We start from the raw sequence: 16,225 nt of genomic DNA, 5'->3' as shown, positions 1-16,225 counted from the left end.
GTCGCGCGGAATCGGAAAATCAGCAACTGCTTGAGTTTTCTCATTACCTGGCTTGATGGTACCGTTTTCAACGACATAGCCTAAGAAGTTAACTTTGCGCTTCAACACCTGACATTTACTCCAATTTATGCGCAAACCATTTCCTTGTGCCACTTCCAAAACTCGCTTCAACTTCTGCACGCCCTCATCGATACTCTTGCTCGAAATGATCACATCGTCCATGTATACAACCGCATCCTCGTTCTTAATCGAATCACGCATAACTGCCATGATAAACCTGGTAAACACTGCTGGAGAGTTTGTTATACCGAAGGGTACAAACAGGAACTCATACTGACCACTCTGAGTTACGAACGATGTATACTTTTGGGATTCTGGCGAAACAGGCACGTGAAAAAAACCATTAGTCAAATCTAGAGTTGTAAAAACTTGTCCACCTTGTAGCTTTTCGATCACACAGTCCATTTGAGCTGTTGGGAAGTTATCTCGGACGATCTTTTCATTTAACTTTCTATAATCGCAACACAAGCGCTTCTTCCCGTTCTTCTTATCTACAAGCACCACTGGCGAAGCAAACTCGGATGTACTAGGCTTGATTATCCCTTCCTCTAGCCATTCTTGAACCTGGTCATCGACAATTTTCTGATCGCAGTAAGCTAATCGTCTCGGATGTTGGAAAACAGGCAACTCGTCTGTCAATAAGATCTTCATCTCGACTGGTGAAGTGAGATTTCTTTTTGGCTTGTAACTTTCGATCAATGACTCCACTTCAGAAGCTACTTCCTGACTCAAGTGCTCTAATTCTACTGCTGAGACTGTCTTAGAGTCTTTCGTGCTGATCATGCACAGACTTTCGAATTCACTAATTAGCTGCATACAAGTACTCTGCTCTGCCTGGTTATCGTCTGATCCTGTCGTTGGTCTTTCCTGAACACTTTGAACTCTTGGCGAAAATATAGTGCCAGACTTGGTTACCATCATGTCTATGCTGTTTAAGATTGTTGTGCCTAAGATTGCGTCAAACTTCATATCGTCATCTGGTATGACATGAAACTCGACCGACATGTCGATTCCATCGATAACGACCTTTGTAACGAAGCTTCCGAATGTTAGCACCTGACTTTCACCGATACCTGTCAAAACTCTCTGACGACCCATCAGACTGCCTACTCCTACGCCTAGCTTCAAGAACACACGCCTACGCATCAAACACAATTCAGCACCTGTGTCCACAAGTCCTTTGAATTCTGAATTCCTACACATCACAGATTTCAATTCCAAGCTTGAAGAAAAGGACTCACGCGATGGTTGTGAAACGACTTTATCGTCCTGGACGACATTGGTTGCTCTCTCTGTTTTGACCTGTACATCTGCTTTGCATTGCGCTGCTCGGTGTCCTGGTTGATCGCATTTAAAACATTTCTCCTTCACGGGACAGTCTTTCTTCATGTGCGACGAATCTCCGCACCGAAAACATTTCCTAACTGATCCACCTACCGCATCTTGTTTTGTGTCGTGCACAGCCTTGCTACCCTGTAAACCATACTTGTTAACTGGTTTGGATGATCCACGGTATTTTTGATACGCGTCGATTTGTAACTTAAGGTCCTTAAGGTTTCTGGCCTGGTATAGCATTGCCTTATTTGATCTAGCATCTGGGATACCCTCAACGAAATACTCGATCAAACTTTCTTCCTCCAAACAAATGGGCTTTGCAATTTCCATAAGTGCATAAAGGAACTCGTGCAAGGATTCACCCTTATGCTGCTGTCGTTTTCCCAACCTGCGATGAACTTCTGCTGAGGATAACTGGATTCCAAACTCCTCCAACAAAGCCGATTTCAAACTTGCCCAGTCTTTGATATTTCTCTGGCTACGCACAAACATCTTTGCTGCTCCACTAAGCAACTGTTTTGCATACACAAACAACTGTAAAGGGTTCCACTCAACTGTAGCTGCACAATCCTCCAACTCTCCTATCCATTGGTTTATATCTGGGGAACTCGACCCAGAAAACTGCGAAACACTGCCCTCTACATCTTTCAACGTGAACCATGATCTACCCTGCCTTTCGTTTCCTAGTCCTTGATGCCAACCTGCTGCGTTTGGCCGATTTATAGTGGTTTCTGCGGACGTTACTGATAGACCATCTTCACCATTATCCTCCGTTTCCGACTCACCGTCATTGTCTAGACCGTAGTAGGTCAACAACCTGTCTTGCAATTCCGCTTTCAATCCAGTCGTACCCAATTGCAACTCCGACAACTTCCGACGCAACTCTTCAACTCGCAGTGCCAAGATCTCGTTTTTCTCCATTTTACAACTTGGTCCTGTAGATTATTAAGATTAAACAATGTTTTCTTAAATTTAGTATCAAAAGCAAATTGTAAATAGATTAACCACCCTGTCTCTGGAACTGCTTGATTTCAATGTTACCCCACTACTTTACAAACGACTTGAAATAAACTTTCCGGCAACACTCCTCCAAAAGTTCAGCCACTCGCTCAATGATGTCGCTTTTGGTCGTCGTCGTATTTCTTTGCCACGCTTCCCGCTTTTGTAGCGTCACACATACAATGAAGACTTCCAAACTCAACTGGAACTTTCTGGATGCTTTCGTCTGCTGCCAAGATCTGTGCACCAGCCTTTCGCTTGCACAATCCTGCACGCACGCTCCGATGACCACACCAGATCCAATGTCTTGCTCGTTGTATCTCCACTGCTTCCAGCCCGTGTCTGCTGCTTCTCCTATGTTTCCAGCCACGATCCGCTGCCTCTTAATCCTTCCAGCACTTCGTCCGCTAGTTCTCCAAGTTCTTGCCTTTGCAAAAGCCACCAACTGTGTCTGCTTTCTGCGCCAGCCTTCTTTGTCACACTCCAGCCAAATTGCTTATGACGATTTGAAGATATCTAGCCGATTTGCTCAATTTCACCAGCTCTCTGCATACGCACTCCACGTGTTTTTGTCAAGGTGAAAGTTCTGTCGAATGGTAGGCTATATCCCGGTTGAGCCCCCAAAAATTGCAGGGTCCTCTTTTAGAAAAGATGACGCTGACTTAAATAGTATGATGATATGCTTTATTCACATTCGACTGATTAACTTAGGTTTTACAAAAATATACGTGTGCTTATGAACTGTACTTTGCGAGATTCTGGCAGCGAGTGAGTATGGCGGTGCGTTGCCACTTTGCACTCACGTTGCAACTGGGTATCGAATATAACTTAGGAATATCGAGTAACTTAGGAATATCGAGTACAGAAAGGGAAAGATAATAGATCAGTAGGTGAGACCGCTTCTAGTGGTCCTTGTCTCTCCAGTACCGCATCCCACATGTATGTTGGTACACTATCATCCAATATAAGCTAAGATTTCTACAGATTTGTTTCAGAGTATGTAATTTTTCACTCCCTTATGCATATAGTTGTCCATATGTGGAGAATCGGTGGAAAAAGCTAAGAATTCAATGGATCCCAAGAATAGCAGACATACAATCGGTGTAAATGCATACATTCCCTTAAACAGGAAACCTTTGATTATACCGGACGTGAAGTACGGAAATTATAAAGAGACTTTGTTACCATTCATTTTTAACTTTTTAACGAAATAAGTCAAGTAGCGTCGAGGTCAGGCATATTGAAAACCATATCTCAATGCTCTCAATAAATAATATTAATAATATAGTATGTTCTGGTTCTGTGCTCCATGCCATAAAATAAATTTTTCCCTCACATTTTGCTGTGAAGCGATACTGATTCATTCAGTCTAAGTAATCTTTGAAAACAAGCTCTTGAAATTTAAAGTAGTAGTCCCTACAAAGTTGAATTATTCGGTTTCCTAATGTGTCGGGTCAAGAGTGTATCCCCTGAACAGTGTACTTGCTTCTATGCAATATGGTGTATGGTATGGGGAACATTAATCGGGAGTGGATATACGCTGATTCTTATTGCCGAACAATTGAAACTGACACGTACAATGCAATTGCATCAAAGAATGTTGTCTATAGCCTTTGCGATTTTGGGATTGTCTTATCTTTTAGCCGGTGCATTAATATACATCGGTATGGAATGCGTAAGTCATTTTATTTATGAGTACTTGGTTGTTGGGTCCCTTTACTTTAAAAAGTCATGGCAACTTAATTTAAAATTAATATTATATTGCCATGATTTAAAAAAAATGACTTCGATTTATTTTAGCTCAATCTTCCACACTCTCTACACATTTTAAGTTAGCGAGATTTGGTCCCAAATGTTATATACACAAAGTCACCACACCAAGTTTTGATTCAGTACTATTCGTTATAGGCTGGCACTATTGTTTGCACTCTGTTTTTATTAAAACATATTTTTGATCGGAACATATTCTCTTAATATTTATTTATTATCTATTACAGAACAAGTGGGTTGCTTTTAAATGTGGAAAGTTATTGAGCTATGCATTCGCAATGGCTTCCCTCCCGGTTCTATTGTTTACAAGTAAGTTTGAGAACGGAATGTTCTTCGGATAGCAACCATACATTTTTTTACCCAAAAATTGTAAAGAATCCTGTAAAATCTACACAGTTTCCCTAACACCATTTACTTGTCTTTTTCCCAACTTTAGTTGTACATTTCTCCACCATGCGATGCTTGTGTCAATACATGAGGAGACGCTGGAAAAAAGGCTAAGGGCGCTTAGAAAATAAAAAGAACAACGTATCTTGTTATTATTAGTTAAAAGAAAACGTATGCGGAGTTTATAATATAATATTGAAAATATGCCGTAGGAAAAAGGAGTAACATCCCATCATGTTTTATTCCATTTGAGGCAGGCGAGGTGGCCCCATTCGAGTGGAGGCGAATCCATTCCGCACTCAACAGGTTGGGCGCTTGGTGCCTTGCATGCGGGCTGCTCCAATCTGGAAACGAAGCCATTACAATCGGAGGTCGTGTCTGCTCAATTGGAGTTGTCGTAAACGCGAGTCGGCATTAAGGTCTGCTCCCCTCTTCCTCCTCCGAGGGGAGCAACTTGAGCAAATGCAAATATCATAATTTCCGACAGCCCATCTGCGAGGGAACCGAAAGGAGGGGAGTAGGCCACAAATGGCGGCCCACCTCCGGATCCACCTCCTCATCCGCCTTCCTGAGGCCAGGCCACCGTTACGAGGGCAGGACAAATAAAATTGTTTCGTCACGCCACCGCGAAGGTTGCCAGCCGCTGGCGAAATGAGGATGGCACACGCAAGACCAAAAAGTCCTGGAACGGAACCACCTCCCTCTAGCCAGGCACAAGGAACTCCAATCCCAGGCCAAGCCCCACCTTCCCTCACGTGCTCCATCTTTACGACCTGCTCAAACATCAAGCTTATTTATTTACTCTAAAAACAATACCGGAAAATTAATAGCAATTTGTTGGGGTACATAAATTTGTCGAAATAAATGTCCTTAACTGGCGACTGTATTTCCCCCTACCACTATCCGTACAGCTGGTTTTCGGTGGTAGTGCTACCAAATGGGTTTCACCTGCTGCAAATCGATTGTCTGACTCTGCCGTTGGCCTTCTCTTATCAGCTGGTTTTGGGTGCGTGACTCCTCTGTCCCGAGTTCGGGTTTAATTCTGATGGCTTCAATTAACTGCGTGTAAATGCGGTGGCCCCTCTTCCCCAGCGATCCAGAGTCCCTGCACTGGAAAAAAATAGTTCCCCCTTGTTCCCAAGGCTTGGTTATAAAACGGGTTCTATTTAATCATCACATAACTTTTTCAGATGCCTATTGTGCCAAATCGAATCTATTGTTATTATCTATCATCAGAAATTATGATATAAAATATTTCCTTATTTTATATTGACAATAAATAGTTATGATATAGTTATTGCGGGCCTTTCTCCCAGTGCCCAGAAGGGTTTGTTGAGATATTAATGAAACTTTATTGAAGTTTATTGCTGCTTGTCAGCGCATGTAAACTTGCATACAAAGTAAAGAAAAGCCAGAAACAGGAGCTGGGGCTGGTGATGGCTCGTGGTTTGGTGGGTTGATGGGTCTCGAGACGAGCCCAAGTCTAACAAAATGTAAAGTGAGGGCAGGCAATTCAGTTGCCCAACGACAAGCGTCGCGAACAGACGTCAATTTTATAAGGCGGAGGACGAACTCGATGCCCCAAAAGTGAAAAATGTGAAACTACCATTTAGTGAGCGATCCCCTTACTTCTAGAATAACTCCACAAGACCAAATCCAAAATGCCGCGCAAGAAACCAAAGGTTGACACTCTCGAAGAGATCGAGACCAACATAAAATTGCTGTGCGATCAATCCAATAACCACATGAAAGTCCGGGCCTACGAAAAAGCTCTGTTCGGTTACAATCAGGTGCGTCGAATTTATTATTAGTTTTTTCGTTAAATATCCTGTGAGCTAGTTTAAGATATTATTAAAAAATATATATATCTTCCAAAAGGCTTTTTTAAGATATTATTGTTATATATGTATATAACATAGTGCTTTTATACAAATCGACCATCTGACCATCTACCAAATTCCATATAATTGAAATAACTTTACACTTATCAATCGATGAATCGTGAAAAATATACATTTCAGATTAACGAATTGGTTGATACATTTTAGTCTTGTGAAATACAGGCTTTTGAGAAAAAATAGATTAAATTATTAACCATTCCTTTTAAATATTTAATAAATAATTAATAAGCAACTCTAAGTATAAATATATAAGAATTAATTAAATTGTATTATTAACCTACAAATGTTAACATAATGTTAAATATCAGTCCCCAAGGGACTTTATTTGTCTTATTTTTAAATGATCTCAGGATGACTTAAAAATGGATCAAAATCAGATAAGGTAGCAAAATAAGTATGGTGTCTAATAGGGCTCCAATGATTGGAAGGAAACCCCACTAAAGCTTTGAAAGCTCGGCTAAGTTACAAGTCCCCAAAACGGGCCACAGTTTGACATTCACAACGTGGTTTTGTTTTACTGAACTCTAACCTGTGGAGCAGCTGTCGGCAGCATTCCATTAAGCGAGCATAGGAAAGACATCTGCTCGACACACACGTCTATGATCTCTATGATAACAAAAATGTAATGCTAACCGAAAACCAGAATTTCAAAAAACCAACTAGGCTAACCAAAATCACAAAAGTGGCTTATACTGCGTATGATGGTTTTTAATTTTTGTAATTACTCATACGCACCATAAGCCCCTTTTGTCTTATCTTACACTCGTACATGCGAAAAAGTAAAGGGAAAGATGGACATCACATGCATCCAGCTTCACCTTCGAGCAGGATGTGCTCAAGGTCGCGACCCATATGGAGGCCATTGTTCATGGCATTCACACCGCCCCAAGACACGACACCTGATTTTTGGCACCTGGCACCTGGCACCTGGCACACATGGTTGTTTTGTTATCGATTGCTAACCCATTTGAAAGCGCCAGTTTCCTGGGCAACAGTCCATCATTGCGCCAATCAATCGGCGAGCTATTTGGTCAGTAGTTGGATTTGTACTCCTTGTTCCAAAGTTGGACGCCTGAGATTTTTACCAGCGGTTGCGTAAGGAGAACACAAGAGTATGTCGAACTTGCTGAACACCATCCTTGCTGTGGACAAGGAGCAGGAGCTGCTGCAGAGCTTCATCCGCACGGGAGCGGCGGCGGAGGAGGAGTCCCAGGAGGAGACAAATCGACGCTCCAAGGGTCGCTCCCATAAGCCGCCCATCTGGGAGAGGCGTGAGTCGACGGATGGTCGCGGTGGGCGTGGTGCCGGACGGGATGGCAAGCAGGCGGATGACGGAGGAGCCGGCGGTGGAGCGGGTGGCGACGGTGCCGGGGGTAAGCGGGGCAATCGCATCGAGGCCGAGTTAAGGGCTGCCCGCAAGAAGATCGAGGAGCAGATCGCCAAGAAGAAGAAGCCCAAGGAGAACTTCGTGGACTTCTACACAGACAAGGATCGAGCGGCCGCCGTCAGCGCCGGCGCTTTCGACATCAAGCAGAGTCTGCAGATCAAACAGAAACAGGACCGCAACGAGGCCCTGCTCATCCCCGACGAGGCGGATATCAGCTCGGTGATCGCACTAGGCCTCAAGGAAATCAAGAACGCCAATCCCGAAAACGCCATCCACTTCTTTTGCAAGGTGCTACGTGGTTAAGATTATACAAATTACTAAGCTATAAGACTATACAGTTAAGAAAGGAAGTTGAAGAACACTGAACTCGGAGTCGATATCTTAAATTATGTCTAAGTATTTCGTTTATAATTAATGATCATTGTTATTTCGTTGAGTTAAAGACAGAGTCCTAATGTTGTTCACTTTTTCAGGCCCTCGAGCTAAATTGCACCGACATCAACGCTTTGATTTCGCGCAGCAAATGCTACTTGCTGCTGGGCGAGGCCTCCAAAGCTCTGCAGGATGCGGAGACGGCTCTGGGGGAGGACAAGAACAACATTCGGGCCATCTACCAGAAGGCCGAGTCGCTCTACTACCTGGGTCAGTTCGAGCAGAGTCTGATGTTCTTCCACCGCGGATTGCGAGCCCGTCCGGAACTGGCCCTCTTCCGTCTGGGCGTTCAAAAGACGCAGGAGGCCATCGAGAACACGATCGGCAGCAAGCCGGGTCCGGTGGGAGCAGCGCCATCCTCATCCGCTCCCAAGAGTGGTAAGTCTCGGAAGTTCGGCGAAGACACGCCCAAATCTCAGCCAGCGGTAGCACCCGGAAGCAGTGCCAGGACTCGCCAGAAACCAAGTCGAGCGGACCTGGAGCGACGAAACGCCCGCAAGCTGCTGGGCGAGCTGTGCGTGGACAAGGAGTACCTGGAGAAGCTACTGCTCCATCCGGACTTGGTGCGTGCGGACACCCACACGGAGAGCATATCCGCCTACGCGCGAGAGGCGGTGGAGTTCCTCAACAAGCGGCAGGAGTTCTGGCGCCAACAGCGTCCTTGCACAGCGCTGCCCAATCACAAGAACCTGCCCCACGACGCCCTGCCCAAGTGGTTCTAGTGACGCCAGCTCTCCCAGGCTTCCTCAGAGTTCCAGCTTCCGGTGTTAAGTTTCTGTTTGCGTTGAGTCAACTTGCTGATCTGAAATTGAATTAATTAAATTATTGTTAGTCGGAGCATTACAAAATTATTGTTTTAATGTGGTTCTAAAAGATACCATTTAAATCTTCCTCAAAAACGATAGAAATCTGTAAAATATATCAAATTAAGACCCAATGTTTTAGCGAGTATGCAGTTGGAGTAGCGACTACAGCGATCCAACTTGTTTATTGTGTTGTATGCTAATTGGTTTTCATTCGATTCGGGATTATTTTTAATCTTAGGCGTAACTTCAACGTTTGAACAGAGCAATTTGCAATTTGTTCTCAATTTCATTGATATACTTTTGTAGGCAACTGAAACGCAAATCTAAGTGTAGCCTCAAATTGACCGACTGCAACGATAGTTTAACAATGTGGAATAATAGGTAATTTTTGTCAATAGTTGTTCAATAACAATGGATAAATATGTTTAAGTATATCGTTCATATCGCAATCGTTTACAGAATTCGAATTGCTGCTCCAGTGTTCATACTTTTATTTCATAATTTGACTAGTACGGCTATAATTCATTTAAACATTACATTTATGCAGAGTAGTGTAATACTTTGTCGCTTATATAATTCATTATTTGTTCGTCCTCGGCAAATCCGGTGTTATTGGGTTGAGTACGTCTGGCCAGCGGTAAACAAGTACAAAAAGTGTAACAGAACGGGGTCGTTTGGGCTTTAACTAGGTGGAACTGATTAGTTTACTTTCAATTTCAGTTTGATTCCGGCTAGAAACTATCGAAACAAACAAACAGGTAACACTAGTAACATATGTTGATTCCATGCGAAGTGCAGATATTGCCGGGAGTTCTCCTCCATGGGTGGCCCAATATATTCGAGTATATATAACATTAAATACAGCGATTCGGAATGCAATCGGAGTGCAAGACAGCGAGCTGAAAGGAAAACTTTTAGAGGAATATTAAACACTACAAATGCTAAACGAACCCCGTGTGCGTAGCCTGGTGCTCAGTTGTTGGCGGGACGCGTGGGCAGCGGTGGAGCGTTGCCGCTCCTATTTGGTATGGGTGGTGGGCCCCTTCTATTCGGCAGCGGTGGCGGCGGCCCCATCTGTGCTCCTATCACTGGCGGCGGTCCAGCCGGCGGCGGATGGCGTGGTGCGGGCACATCCTCCTGGATCTCCTCGTAAATGTTACTGGCGGTTTCGTAGGCGGTATCGGGTGGAATCTGATCCTTGGGCGACGCCACTTGGCGCGTGGGCGTCGCAGCGGGAGTGCCCTGCTTGCTCTGCGTTTGACGTGGCGGTGTGGGCGGTCCGGAGGGCACAGCCGGAGCCGTGGGCGAAGCCTTGCCCGATGAGGAGGTCGACGAACTGGCGGAAACCAGTTCCGTGGGAGATTGCGATTTCGAGGATGGCGTAGTGTCCATTGCCGGCGGACGAGGCGGTGCCGGTTGCGGCTGAAGCGGCGAGGGAATGAGGGGCTGAGATTGCGGTTGAGGTGGCATCGGTGGCTTCGCCGGCTTGGGCACAATGCTGATGACCCCCACGTGGGGCAAGTGGCGTGGCGAGTTCTTTGGCGACATAGGCATTGGGGGGCGGGCTGGGGGACGTGTGGGCGGCTGCTTGGGGCGCTGCGGCAGCTCTGGAGAAATGGCTTGGAGGAGCTGCGCGTGCTCCGAAGGATTAGCGCACAGCGGAATGGTGTTGGTGGTGCACAGCTCGATCTCGCTGTCCACCAGATGCTGCCAGTCACTGGACTTCAGCTCCAGGACAAGGTCCAGTCCACAAACTTGGGTGCTCTTCTTGGAAGCCGCATTTAAGGCTGATTCTCCATCCCGGAAAGTGACCCACATGGTGTCTTCCACATAGCGCACCAAGGTGACCTCTCCCATCTTGGACAGCTCGGCTATTAAAGCCGACATCACGTTCTCGTCATAGATGGTGGGTCCATCATCATCCCCCGTCGACGAAGACTCCAGTACATGCACCACAATGGTAGAGTCCGGTGGACCCAGATCACGGATAACTTGCTCGAAGACGGCACGTCGACGCTGCTGGTCGATCTCCATGATCTCCGCATCAATAATGGCGATCACTGGTCGATGGTCGCTCTGCTTCAGCTCCGAACGACCGTAGTGTATCAGCTTGCCGGGATTCCAGGTTGATGCGGCGAAGTCTCCCTCGGCCAACGCCTTCCTGCGACGCCAGAGAACCCGATCCGTCCAGGCAGGAGCACGCTGTTTCTCCGACGTGTCGTAGTCGTCGCTAAACAAGTCGTACTTGTACGTGGGATCAAAGCCGATTTCTCCCTCGAGGAACTCGCCAAACACATTGCCCGCCTCCTGCTCCTTGCGCAACTGATCGAATTCGAGGACGGTTGGCAGATCTCCATTCCGGATGCACTCCTTTAGCTCGTCCTTTTCCATGTCGATGCGGTAGTTGAAGTCGCCGCACCAAAATACCCAATCGTGGGATTTTAGGGTCCTGCCCATTGGAAAGGCCAACTTCCGAGTGATCTCCGCATAGTCGGCATTCCTCTCCGCCACTTGAGACTGCCCGGCTGCAAAGTGAGCGCACACAAAGCACATGGATGTGCCGTGGAGCACAAATCGTATGGCACAGGCACCCTTGTTTCCAGTGGCTCCGCCCAACCCCGTCTTCACGCAGTCAATGGCCACATCCCGGATGTGCGGCGCATGCTCCGGCCGGATGTAGATGTATAGGCACACGCCCACCAGTTGCTGGTACGTGAGCAGCACGTAGTCATTGTCCCGAGAGATCGTCTTCTGCAGCTCCTCGGCCCACAATTTTGAGTTTTCCGTGCTGGCCGCCATGATGTTGGATGCATTCAGATCAACGATCTCCTCGAATCCGATGGCGTAAATATCCACCGGATGGTCGACGTTCTCCGACGGATTGTTGACATCCACCAGCGCCTTAGAGCGGGCAAGAGCGTGGCAATCGAGCAGCCAGTCGGCCAGCGAGTCCTTGAACACAATGCTGCGGAAGTGCTTGCCTCCATTGACGTTGTAGGTGCCCACGGCCACGCGTGCCATTCTAGGACGCACATACTCCGTGTAGCGCTTGCACAGCTCCCTTAAGACAGTGGTGGGGGCGTGCAACATGTTGGAAGGCAGCAGAATGCGAGCCCGATCCGCCAGTTCGGAGCTGAGGGTGGAGCCCACCAACAGCACATCAATGGCTTCCTGAAATGGTGTACTATAGTAAGCAACAGAAGGGAAAGGGATGTTTTTAACCACTTACCTGCTTGGAATTGTCCAGTAGATTGTTTTGAATTGTCCTGGCCGCCGATCGTGCACCATCCATTAACTTGGATCCTCCCTGGATGGCCCCTGTGCCGGCGTAGATCTTGCTGACTTCGTTTCCGTTGTTGATCCACATCTGGCGGAAGATCTCCTCGAACCGCGAGATATTCTGCTGCTTGCCACCCATTTTCAGCGCCTCCAGCTGCAGACCGAGCGTGTCTAGTCCCAGATATGTCTGCACACAGTTCGTCCTGTCCAGACAGTCCAGGCAATTCGTGCGCACCACTCCGAACTGCTCGCGCAACACCTGACTGCCGGACGCGTGGAAGACGCCGTAGTTGCCCCCGCAGGCCACGATCCGCTCCTTGAGCTTGGCCAGCGCCGAGAAGTTACCGCCGCGACATTCCTGATGATAGTCGAACACCACATGCGGCACATCCTTGTGGGCTGACATACCGTGATGGCGCTGGAACTCATTACTCAGCATGGCCTCGCCCTCCTTGCTGCCGACCAGTGAGCTGCCCAGCAGATTCACAATCGTCTGGTAGCCATAGCGCTGCCGCATCATGCTCATGTGGCGATCGAAGGCGGCGGCCGATGTCTCGAATCCTCGCGAAAGCTTCACCTTGTGCGAACCGACCTGAACGCCAGGCTGCTCCCAAAAGAGAGGCACTGATCCGCGCGTCTGCACATAGCTGGTAACATCGCCGTCCACGTAGATCACCTGCTCCGTCTCCACGAAGTTGGCCACATAGCCCTCGTCGTTGGTGCCGCGCACATTGAAACGCGTCCCCGCCCGCTCACAGCTCAGCCGGGAGATGATGGCTGCCCGGGCCTGTTTGGCGCCGATGTAGACGGTTCGCACCTCCACGGAGCCGCACATGGCCTGCAGCAGCCAAGAACGGCAGTCGATGCCGAAGCGCATCAGGTGAATGTGCATCATGCGGTTCCAGAAGAACCGGTTGTCCGTCTCCTCCGTCTGCTGGCGTCGCTGGGCGCAGAGCGTGATGTCGAACCGCTGCGCCGGAGCTCCGGAGGCCGAGGCACTGGCATTGGTGTGGGCGAAGTAGAAGGTGCCGGAGTTGAGCAGCTTGCGCACCTCGCTGATCTTGTCCTCGTTGGGCGCCGCATTCTGCAGCGAGACGAAGGTGGTCTGCGTTATCCGGAAGATCTCGATGTCGCCGATCTTGCCCATGGACACGCAGCCGGTGACCAGGACCAGGAACAGCACGGTGCTCTCGCCGGCGTTCAGCTGGAGGGCCCCGAGGCAGCCGTAGGCGTCGCACACCTTGGTGTACTGCTTCCGGATCACATCCGTCTCCTGCTGGGTGAGCAGGGCCACCGCGTGGGACTCGAACAGGATGCTGTCGCTCTTGTGGCGGTGCTCCAGTAGAACGCTGTGCGGCGAGGGGGCAATGGACTTCTCCAGCACGCGAATCACCTTGGACATGGCCATCTTGCTGGGATCTCTCTCGGTTACTTGGTTTGTGGGTTATCTAACGAGTGGAGTGATTGAGTCCTTTTGCTGTAAGCAGTTTGTGTTTTTGGGCGAGAGCTCTAAGCTAAGACATCTGCGGATAGAAAAACATTTAAATTGAGGGTGTATTTCACATTTCAATGGGTGTTTATCACATTCACATGGAATTTTCATTGGCTACACAGGAAAAATGACTCGGGATTTTTTAATATTCATGTTGATAATAAAATATCGTAAAATAAATGTTGGAAACTGCATTGTTCAACTTCCCATCCTTCGTAAATACTCAGAAATCAATAAGGAGTGAAAAATAAGGACGTCGACATTAACTTTTGTAAGTAATGGAGAGAGTTTAATGTTCAAGATTCTTAATTTCGAATACCATACCCTCGAAATAATGATTTTTTCATTTAATAACCAAAGTGATGCGATCATATCAATCTAACAATTATACTGAAATTCAATGAAACGATAATAATTTCTTAGATCTTAGTGTGCTGGAATAACTAAACAGCACATTAATTGATTTCGAATTAAAGGTTTTTGTTACCAGATTATGTCGGTTCCCTTGAACTTTAAACCTAAACAAATATGGAGCGAAATGGGAAAAGTTTAGCCAGCTCAACCGAAACTTTTGAACTGAAATGGCACTAAAATTTCGGGCGCCTGTTAAAAATCAATGGGCAACTCTTAAATATAAACAAACCGAAAAGCAACGGAATTTTTCCAATATTTCCGCCTCCCACTCAAGTTCACGCACACACTTGCCGAAGCTCACATGCACCGGCGACAGCTGAGCTCTCTCTCTCGCTCGCTCTCTCTACTTGTGCCTGTGTGTGTGCGTGTGACTGATAAACATTTTCTGCGCATTCTATAGATTTTTCACATGCAATTTGCACTTTTAGTTCAATGTTTTTTCAGGCAGCCCACTATCGGATCCACTTGCAAACACTTGTCACGGGAATTACAGTAGTTCATATGGCCACCGACACTTTAATTTCCTTTTATTTGGGCTTAAATACACTCTAATACCTTTGTTTGCGATTTTTTGCGATTGCAAAATTCTCGAGCTTTGGCTAGTATGACCGTATGTCGATCCGCAATTTTAATTTCAGGCAAACGTAACACGTAAAGTCAGTAAAGACGTAAGAGACGAAAGAGAGAGAAAATCATAGTATGACCGTATTAGGTAAACGGCGAGACGACTGCATTCTTGCCTCGATAGCTATCGGGCTATCGATTTAGATCAGCACGTTGAACTAAAATTTTGAATTTGAATTGTGTACTAAAAAAACAAAGTCAAGTGTGTTGACCACTTGGGAAGATTACTTTTGAAGATTACGCTAGACTCTTGATAACAGCCCGAGGCTACGGGCACCTAATCAATGGCAGCTTGCCGATTGCCTAGAATATCTAAAACAAATCTTTTTGACAAGTGACAAATATAGCCGGTATCTTAATCGCCAAAAAACGCACACTTTTTTATTGAACTGATAGGGAAACGCCCATAATGTTAGGCATGACTCCTAGTCCTACCTAATCTGGGGTTTCTCCGGCGCTCCCTTTGCTACACAGAAAAAAGACGTACGTTTTTATATCAACAACCACTTCTTTAACGTTACTAATTTATTTTCCTTTAAATTGTTTATAAATCATGTATGTCCTTAAATTTGAAGAGTAGAATATTTATATTTTCTAGCCCCACAACATACTTTTAGTTCAACATGGTAGACCAGAAAATAAATACAATTCATTGATATTTTTATACATATCTATGTATGTTTAATTTAATAAATAGTACTTTGATTCACTTAAAATGACGGACGAAACAAATCACTGTATTTCAGCTACATAAGTGCAACATCCCATCCTGCTATCTTTTCTTCACGTGTTCATCATGCTCTTCTAAGGTCGATTAGATAGCCCATTCCTATTTTGAGTAATCATAAACAAACGATCTAATTGTAAATCACAATAAATCGGATGATTCACTCCATTGCGTCTTATCAGAATAATGAGGACGTGAACAAATATGCGTTATACAGCATTCTTTTACGAACTAATAAAGTAAACAAACTCTGGTTTATTTTGGTCTTGATTTTCGGTTTATTCGGTAAATATAGTTACGTTTGACTAGCTCTAGGCTTAGGTTACGAATTTATTTAAAAATACATACTTAATTAAAGGTTATTTCTCGTAGTTCGATTTAGCTTGGCAAACGAAGCAACAATTCTAGTCGAAGGGTTTTCGCAGTACCCACATGTATTATCTAATCGGTTAACTGAAAATTCGAGTGGATCGCCGTGCCTCGGGTGCTGATAACGATTGATTAATTTACATAATTCTCCGGCCGAGATATGGCCGCTTTCGGAATTTTTAGCACTCCCCACCCCCAAAAGTACGTCATTCCGTTTTAATTGCATGTGCTCCCATTTTAGGC

At 46.1% G+C, this 16,225-nt stretch overlaps 3 protein-coding genes across 4 annotated transcripts; 2 read left to right on the top strand and 1 right to left on the bottom strand.

Annotated features, from left to right (window-relative positions):
* Nucleotides 1–3,803: 3,803 nt before the first annotated feature.
* Nucleotides 3,804–5,456, top strand: LOC108008845 (uncharacterized). Its single transcript, XM_017072751.4, has 3 exons — nt 3,804–4,069; nt 4,392–4,473; nt 4,601–5,456. The coding sequence occupies exons 1-3, from the start codon at nt 3,839–3,841 to the stop codon at nt 4,663–4,665; spliced, it is 378 nt and encodes a 125-aa protein (XP_016928240.1). The 5' UTR covers nt 3,804–3,838; the 3' UTR covers nt 4,666–5,456.
* A 611-nt stretch (nt 5,457–6,067) lies between these two features.
* On the top strand, nt 6,068–9,208 carry LOC108008747 (outer dynein arm-docking complex subunit 4). 2 transcript variants are annotated; one of them, XM_017072645.4, is made up of 2 exons: nt 6,068–6,341; nt 8,313–9,208. In XM_017072645.4, exons 1-2 carry the CDS (start codon nt 6,213–6,215, stop codon nt 8,991–8,993), a joined length of 810 nt encoding a protein of 269 aa, XP_016928134.2. In that variant the 5' UTR covers nt 6,068–6,212; the 3' UTR covers nt 8,994–9,208. The 2 variants fall into 2 exon arrangements, with proteins under 2 accessions (XP_016928134.2, XP_016928132.2); XM_017072643.4 differs by lacking the exon at nt 6,068–6,341 and adding an exon at nt 7,414–8,127.
* Nucleotides 9,209–9,551: 343 nt separating this feature from the next.
* Nucleotides 9,552–14,933, bottom strand: Synj (synaptojanin). The gene is made up of 4 exons (XM_017074235.4): nt 14,818–14,933; nt 12,307–13,879; nt 10,029–12,248; nt 9,552–9,976 (listed from the first exon to the last, which is right to left on the bottom strand). Exons 2-3 carry the CDS (start codon nt 13,762–13,764, stop codon nt 10,050–10,052), a joined length of 3,657 nt encoding a protein of 1,218 aa, XP_016929724.2. The 5' UTR covers nt 13,765–13,879; nt 14,818–14,933; the 3' UTR covers nt 9,552–9,976; nt 10,029–10,049.
* Between the last annotated feature and the right edge of the window lie 1,292 nt (nt 14,934–16,225).

Source organism: Drosophila suzukii, chromosome 2R, assembly GCF_043229965.1.
Source record: "Drosophila suzukii chromosome 2R, CBGP_Dsuzu_IsoJpt1.0, whole genome shotgun sequence".
Lineage (NCBI taxonomy): Eukaryota > Metazoa > Arthropoda > Insecta > Diptera > Drosophilidae > Drosophila > Drosophila suzukii.
Note: the sequence above shows the minus strand (reverse complement) of the source record. Positions and strands in the feature narration are given on the sequence as shown.

What these genes read in the sequence shown, in the direction of transcription:
- LOC108008747 (XM_017072643.4), top strand. Translation starts at nt 7,567, where the DNA reads ATGTCGAACTTGCTGAACACCATCCTTGCTGTGGACAAGGAGCAGGAG. An exon ending in CCATCCACTTCTTTTGCAAG is followed by an intron (nt 8,128 to 8,312) that starts GTGCTACGTGGT and finishes TCACTTTTTCAG; the next exon opens with GCCCTCGAGCTAAATTGCAC.
- LOC108008845 (XM_017072751.4), top strand. Translation starts at nt 3,839, where the DNA reads ATGTGTCGGGTCAAGAGTGTATCCCCTGAACAGTGTACTTGCTTCTAT. An exon ending in TATACATCGGTATGGAATGC is followed by an intron (nt 4,070 to 4,391) that starts GTAAGTCATTTT and finishes TATCTATTACAG; the next exon opens with AACAAGTGGGTTGCTTTTAA. An exon ending in CCCGGTTCTATTGTTTACAA is followed by an intron (nt 4,474 to 4,600) that starts GTAAGTTTGAGA and finishes TCCCAACTTTAG; the next exon opens with TTGTACATTTCTCCACCATG.
- Synj (XM_017074235.4), bottom strand. Translation starts at nt 13,764, where the DNA reads ATGGCCATGTCCAAGGTGATTCGCGTGCTGGAGAAGTCCATTGCCCCC. An exon ending in TACTGGACAATTCCAAGCAG is followed by an intron (nt 12,249 to 12,306) that starts GTAAGTGGTTAA and finishes ACACCATTTCAG; the next exon opens with GAAGCCATTGATGTGCTGTT.